The sequence below is a fragment of the Narcine bancroftii genome, chromosome 3 (assembly GCF_036971445.1).
Source record: "Narcine bancroftii isolate sNarBan1 chromosome 3, sNarBan1.hap1, whole genome shotgun sequence".
Classification (NCBI taxonomy): Eukaryota; Metazoa; Chordata; class Chondrichthyes; order Torpediniformes; family Narcinidae; genus Narcine; species Narcine bancroftii.
Window position 1 is genome coordinate 356,014,673 of NC_091471.1, and position 7,905 is coordinate 356,022,577.

At 46.2% G+C, this 7,905-nt stretch overlaps 1 protein-coding gene across 4 annotated transcripts in view; it reads right to left on the minus strand.

The window, feature by feature from the left end:
• The window catches only part of rptor (regulatory associated protein of MTOR, complex 1), a 339,346-nt gene extending 333,924 nt beyond the window's left edge, over nt 1-5,422 (minus strand). For all 4 annotated transcript variants that reach the window (XM_069929956.1, XM_069929955.1, XM_069929958.1 and 1 more), the window contains exon 1: nt 5,044-5,422. In XM_069929956.1, coding sequence (XP_069786057.1) covers nt 5,044-5,196 — 153 coding nt within the window. In that variant the 5' untranslated portion in view covers nt 5,197-5,422. The remainder of the gene's footprint in view (nt 1-5,043) is intronic.
• Nucleotides 5,423-7,905: the final 2,483 nt, after the last annotated feature.

The following is a 7,905-nucleotide window of genomic DNA, read 5'->3' on the forward strand; positions in this document are numbered from 1 at the left end:
GCACCTGAAGAAAGCCCATGCAACATGGAGAACAATACAAACTCCTTACAGATAGCATGGGATTCAAACCCTGGTCCCAATCGCTGTAATAGCGTTGCGCTAACCACTATGCTAACTGCGCCACCCTTGTCCCTGCTTAGTAAGATTCACCCTGGTCAGAGGTTTTATCTGTAAACTTGGAGGGGAGGGGGGTGGGGGAAGGATTAATTGTCTATGTTATTGTTCATCTTTCATGCACCTCCATGGAGGGGGAGGAACCTGCAGATGCAGCAACAGTTAAATGTCTTCACAGAATGCAACTAAAGTAAAATGTTTTAAGGTTTCATATATTCATGCAAGTGAAGTTGGTTCAGTGTAAAGACAGTATTTGTCTTTTAAACGGTTTATTCTTGATGCAGGTGTATTAGAAAGACATTTTAAGAGGAAGGTTCAAACAACCAGAAAAAGCACTTATCTAGCATCTACCCATCCCCATTGGTGCTGGATACCAGAAGTTTTACTGTATATCAAAAAAAACCCTCATTGTGTCAACTGCTCATCACCAGCAGAAGGTCCTGCAGACATGGATGAACAAGGACTCAATGGATACAGTGGTGTGGTTCCCTGAGCAAACCATCTAAATCATTTGGCAGAATGACAATGCCATAACTCACCAACAATAACCAATTAATCAATTTATTGTCATCTACAGGGTTTCTTGAATGACTATGTAGAATGCACCTCATCAATGCGTTCAAGCATCAAAGGTCTAAGCGAGAGCCATCCGATTGATACCTGATGTACACTTCCTCTTCCAAACCCTGGACATCACATGACAATATACAATTGAAGAACAGACTGAACAAGACTGGGGCAAGTACACAGCCTTGCTTCACCCCATTAGATATGGTAAATACAGCTGATGTATCACACTCCTATCATGGAGCAGCTTAATCATTTTTACAAATTTCCTTGAGCATCTGTAGCAATTCTGGATGATCCAGAGAGCCTCCCTGTTTACAGTGTCAAATGCCTTTGTCAGGTCAATGAAAATAGTAAAGACGCTTGTTCTGCTTCATGCACTTCTCCAAAATTGTCGCATAGCAAATATCACGGTAAATACCCTTTTTGCTGATGACTCTCCGCTCTTGGCGCACAAAGCTAGTGATCTACAGTTAAGGCCGAACAAATTCTCAGATGCTGTTATGCTCTTTGCCCTGACCATCAACCTGCACGGGACTGAAGTACTCCATCAGTTTGTGCCAAACACCACAGAACCAAAAATCACTGTTGACGACACCCAGCTGACAAATGTAAACAACTTCAAATACATGGGGAGCATCAGCTCGAATGATGTGTCTTTTGACAAAGAAATTGACTTCAGGATCAGCAAGGCAAGCCAGGCTCTGGGGAAGCTGCGTACCTGAGAACTCCATCAACACAATGTCCGCACCTCCACAAAGCTGAATGTCTACAGAGCTGTGGTCATCCCTTCTCTCTTATATGGCTGTGAGACCTCGGCTCTGTACCGACATCACATCAAGCAATGCATACCATCCTTGGCAAGACCGTGTCTCCAACATGGAGATCTTGGGTCGCACAAAGTCCACCAGCATCGAGTTCTCGATCAGAGCCCAGATGAGGTGGGTGAGTCACATCATCAGAATGGACAACCAGCATATGCCTCACCAGCTGCTCTATAGTGAACTGAAGAATGGAAGGAGACCTCGAGGTCGCCCACACAAGTGCTACTAAAGACACTGAAGGAAACCCTACCCTACTGTGGCATCCTGCCAAGAGAACTAAAAACTGCGGCTGCTGACAGGTCCTGTTAGCAAGCCCTATGCGATGAAGCCTACACCACTTTCGAAGACAGGTGATGCCAAAAACTGATGCAAGGCCATGAACAGTGTCGTGGAGCAGCAGCCACAGTTATTACGACAATGGTCTTCCAGTGCCTCCACTGTGCTAGACTTTGCGCTTCCAGTCTGGGACTGCAAGTCTGTAAGACTGCACAACGTGTCTTCTTTGAACCAAAGGACAACCAATATGTCATATACACAAGTACCAAAGTCTTGCTTGCTGCAGCCAAACAGGTATGTAAGGTACACCATCTGCAATAATATACATCAACTAGAATGATATACATTAAATTTCCTCAATACAGAAAGGGATAATAAAGGACAGATGGATAAATAAATATTCACAATTACAGGTAATCCAAGAAAAAAAAGTGATGTTTCAATAGTGCAGACAGGTCTTCTTGCGGTCCCGGAGTATTTCATGGTTAGGGTAGTCGGGGATAGATTCAAGAGCGGGCTGTTGAATGCAGAGGCACTGGTGTTCAGGTTTCCAGTACCTTCTTCCCAAAGATAAAAGAGAGAAGAGATTGTCACCAGGGAATGGGGGTTCCGTTACAATGTTGGCTGCCTTCTTGAAGCAGCACCTCACATAGATGTCTTTAATGGACGGGAGGTCAGAACCAGTGAGGGACTTTGCTGTGTTTGCTGCTTTCTGAAGCCTTCTGCATTTTCTATTTCTGGGCACTTAAATTACTGAACCAGGCCATGATGCAGCCGGTTAATATACTTTCCATAGTACACCTGTAGAACCTTTATAGATTTTTTGATGACATACCAAGTTACCTGAGACTTATGAAAGTAGAGGCATTGGTGTGCCTTCTTCACAGTTGCCTTTAGAAAATATGCTATGCATTTTGTTCAAAGAAAAAAGGAAACTCCAAGAAAAATCTCTTTTTGACCATGAGAAATTGTTATCACTACTGATTCTTTTATTGCAAAGAGTCGATTCTAAGCAATATTGACATATCTCACATCAGATTTCTTCAACTTGATTTCTTAAGAGGTCTGATTCTAGCAAGTCATGTTCTAGATAAGATTTCACACTGTGCACAGTAAAGTCCTTATTGTCCAGAATTCAAGCAACAGACAACCTCAAGCAAATGGCAAAAAAAACTGCGGAAGATGGGTGAAAAATGTATAAAGTTTAAAATTCTCCCTTCATACATTAGTCTCATGCAACTGGCAAACTCACAAATCCAGCATCTACCAATCCCCGTAAGTGCTAGATACCAGGGGTTTTTACTGTATTTAGATTGAACAGCTGCACATTTTGAATATTTTCTTCTCCTTCAAGAGATACAGCATGGAAAAGAAAAAAAGCCTTTCATCAATCACTTATTTACATTAATTCCTTAATTCTTCCTCATTCCACTAACTCCAGATTCCTGACACTTGTGGAAATTTACAACAGCCAACCTGCACACCTATGGAATGCATGAAGGAAGTGGAGCACCACCGACTGCTTGTATTGGGGGTAGGGGAGGTGGGAGATAAATACAGACGATGTTATGAGAATTGAAAGGGATTGTGTTGGTTGTTTGAAGAGTGTATGAAAATCAAAAAATGATTTTTTTTTTTAAAAAGAAAGTGGAGTACATGGTCACAGAGAAAACATTCAAACACCACTCTCCAGGCTTTATAAAATTTGCCATGGCTATGCCGCTTGCCAGTTACACAACAGTGCTGAGATATCAACATCGCACAACAACTGTAGTTATGAAAAAATTCCACTAAACCACAAAAATGTGTGGATTCCACAATACGAAAAATGAATTGCTGGAGGAAGTCACCAGGTCACGCAGCATCCACGAGAAATAATGGTCCATCAACATCGGGTGCGAACCCTTTATCAAGGCATTTCTCTGCTCATGGACGTTGTCTAACCTGCTGAATTCCTACAGCAATTTCTTTTTTGTTCAAGATTCCAGCATCTGGTTTAATGTATCTTATATTCTGAACTTTAAATAAATAGAAGGGGAGGTGAGGGAGGGAGGGGAGGTGAGGGAGGGAGGGGAGGTGAGGGAGGGAGGGGAGGTGAGGGAGGGAGGGAGGGGAGGTGAGGGAGGGAGGGGAGGTGAGGGAGGGAAGGTGAGGGAGGGAGGGGAGGTGAGGGAGGGAGGGGAGGTGAGGGAGGGAGGGGAGGTGAGGGAGGGAGGGGAGGTGAGGGAGGGAGGGGAGGTGAGGGAGGGAGGGGAGGTGAGGGAGGGAGGGGAGGTGAGGGAGGGAGGGGAGGTGAGGGAGGGAGGGAGGGGAGGTGAGGGAGGGAGGGGAGGTGAGGGAGGGAGGGGAGGTGAGGGAGGGAGGGGAGGTGAGGGAGGGAGGGGAGGTGAGGGAGGGAGGGGAGGTGAGGGAGGGAGGGGAGGTGAGGGAGGGAGGGGAGGTGAGGGAGGGAGGGGAGGTGAGGGAGGGAGGGGAGGTGAGGGAGGGAGGGGAGGTGAGGGAGGGAGGGGAGGTGAGGGAGGGAGGGGAAGAAAACGACACTGTATATATTTAAGAAAGAAAATGTATGTATCTTGATCAATGTGGTTTATAGTGTGAAAAATTTAAAAATTTTAAAAAAAATTCCAGCATCTGTAGTTTTACTTCTGAGATTTTCCGCCGTTCTGCACATTCCAAAGAAATGAGTGGCCATACTTTGGAAACTTTAATTATGCAGACTCGCAACTCATCATCAAGATTGAAAACTTTTTTTTTTGTTTAAAAAGTCACCACCATTTCGAAAGTACAGGATTGGCGATAAATTCTGTTGCAGGTTAATCTAAACACCATTGAAGAATGTCTTGTTAGAGATTAAAAGACTCGGAATAATCTAATTTAATCGCAGCGAGACAATGTTAAAAGCATTGTTTTTGAAAACACAAAAGGTTTCGATCTGGTGTCCAAGCCGCACCACCGATATGTGCAAGTCGGCGAGATAACAGAAAAAAAGTTGACTGAGTCGATGCTGAAGTTTACCAAAAACGATAGTATTTTCCTTCCCGACCATGGGGATCGGATTTGGGAAGTTTTAATCTCGATTGGAAGTTTGCCCGAAACGTTGGGGTTTCTTTTAAAAACTTCGCCCTGCTGAGTCTTTCTCCAGCCTCGGAAGTTAGGGGTCGGCCGAGGGGCCCGTCCGCAGCAGCTCGGGGAGGCCCGTCACGGCCAGCGGGGCCACAAGCGGCACAGGACCGAAGGAAGCGAGTCCACGTCGGGAACCTACCCGGTCTTTCATGCGCCAGCTCTGCGTGACCGCCTTGGAGCCCTCGATCTTCTCCGAGTGCCGCTTCTTCATGAAAGCCACGGGCGTATTCCAGTCGGTCGCGTCGGTCTTCTCCCCCTCCAGCAGATCCTCCAGCAGGCTGACTCCGGCCATGCTGCGTCCACTTGCCCGGCTCCAGGCCTTCGCCCACCCTCCGGCTGCAGCAACCCCCCCGAAAGGGGGGGGTGGGATGGGGAGGAAGAGGGGGGCGGGGGGGGGAGGGACCTCCTTCTCTCGGCGGTAATAGAAATGAGGTTTAGAAGCCGCCGGTGCCCAGTTCTCGGCCACTCATCCCACCCGGCCGGAGGACGCCATCTTCAGCGAGACCAGCAACCCCCGCGCCCCGACGGCAGAGCGAATGGCTCAGTTGCGCAACGACCTCCGAACTCGCGCGCGCTCGTCCCGGGGCTTTCCTGACCCTGGATGCGCTGCAAGTGCTTCCTTGCCCTGAATGCACGCAACGTTAGTCCGAATCACGAAATGCGTTGTTATGCAGCAGCATCACCGTGCAAACATTGAGAGGAACCACCAAGCAGCGCAAGAAAAAGTCAAAGTGCCTTTGCTCCATTGATCGTTCAGGATGGGAGCGGGGAAGCAGCTGTTCTTCAGGCTCCCGATTGCAGCAGGGTGGAGGAATCATGGCCTGGGTGGTGGGGGGTCTTTTTCTGAAAACTCCGCCCCAATACAGTGAAGACTGGGTAAGCCAAAACAGCTGTGAGGTCATGGACCCTGTACAGAGCTTGCAAATAAGAGGGGATGAATCACCAGGGCCCGACAAGATACTCCCTCTGGCCTTGAGGGAGGCTCATGCAGCAATTGCAGTGGCCCTAGCACAGGTAGTGGATGCGGATTCGATTACAACACTGAAGAGAAGATTGGATAGCAAGGTTCAGTATTCAAGGTTTCCTTTTATTGTCAGTAATAATACATTAACAATGACAACATACATGTCTGCCATAAGGCACATGAGCCCCGCACCCCTAACAATAGGAGAAAGAATCACTCATTGTCTGTGGATTCACCTCCAGTGTTCCCGCAGCCTCTCCAACCGCCTGGTTAGGAGCGGTTATGGAGAGCTCTGGTCTGGGTGCTGGACAATGGGACTAGGTGGAATGGCCTGTTTCAATGCTGTGGAGTTCCATAGTTCGAGCTGAAGGTAGCAATGTTGCAAATAGTGGAGCTGGTGCCTCACAGCTCCCAAGTTCAATTCTGACCTCCAAAGCGGTCTCTGTGGAGCTTCCACATCCTCCCTGTGACTCTGGGGATTTTCCGTAGTTGCTCCAGTTTTCTCCCACTGTAAATTTCTCCAAGTGGGGAGGGGGTGTTAGAATGTGGTGGGAATACGTTACAAGGTAAGCCAATGGGGGTGCATTACTCTGTGAGCTGACATTGATTCTTGGCTGAAATGGCTGCATTCCAAGTTACAAGGAAGTATGGAAATCGTTATCCTGTGGCCTGTGGTTTGTCAGCCTTGTGAGAGATAGCAGTCATTTCTTTCTATGGAAGAGTCCAATCAGTTGTTTTGTTAACACTTCTTTCTGATCTGGCCTCCCATCAGCCAGATATTAAAGTGAAATGATCAAACAAGCAGTTGTCTGCAGATTTATAATTCCCAAAAAGCAAAGTTCACTGCTCTTGCCTTGGATTCCCAATAGTAGCCATTCTGAACATTTGACCGGCTATGACCCCCCAAAAGCCCCCCTGCTCAAAGTTTATGGGCTCCTTCCCTGTGAAGCTGTCAAGTGTTGATTTCTTCCGTACTTCTCTCCTACCGACTACACAAAAAAAAAACATAGAATATGTTACGTGAGGTGAAAAGAAAACAAGGCTTTTACTTAAATGTACTGTGGTCCACAAGGCCCCCATTGAAAATGACTTCTTTAAAGCAAAAGACATAACTCTGGCACATTTGAATCTAATACTTATAAACATTGGTTGTGTTGTGCACAAATTAAATTTTCATATATGATTTCTGATTCTCAGAAAAAAAACCATGAAAATATAAGAACATAAGAAATAGGAGCAGGAGTAGGCCATTCAGCCCATCAAGCCTGCTCTGCCATACAATGAGATCATGGCTGATCTGATCATTGACTCAACTCCCCCTTCCTGCCTTTCCCCATATCCATTAATTCCTTTTTAATGTAAAAATTTATCTAACTGAACCCTAAATATGTTTAATGAAGTAGCCTCAACCGCTGCCCTGGGTAGAGAATTCCACACATTCACTACTCTCTGGGAAAAACAAATTTCCTCATCTCCATCTTAAATCGACTCCCCTGAATCTTGAGGCTATGTCCCCTAGTTCTGGTCTCATCCACCAGTGAAAAGAATTTTCATGCCTCTATCTTATCTATCTCTTTCATAATCTTATGTTTCTATAAGTTCTCACATTCTTCTGAATTCAAGTGAGTATAATCTCAGGCGATTTAGTCTCTCCTTGTAGGTCAACCCCCTCATCTCTGGGATCAACCTGGTGAACGTCCTCTGGACTGCCTCCAAAGCCAGTATGTCTTTGCTCAAGTTTGGAGACTAGAACAGCACCCAGTACTCCAGGTGCGGCCTCACCAGTACCTTGTTTAGTTGCAGCATGACCTTCCTGCCCTTGAATTCAATTCCTCTAGTGATGAAGGCCAACATTCTATTTGCATTCTTAATAACCTCTTGTACCTGGAACCCATCTTCTTGCAATTCATGCACAAGCACTCCCAAAGCCTCTGTATGACAGCATGTGGCAGCTTTTCACCATTTAAATAATAACCTGTTCTTCTATTTTTCCTACCAAAGTGGATGACCTCGCATTTACTAATGTTGTACTCCATC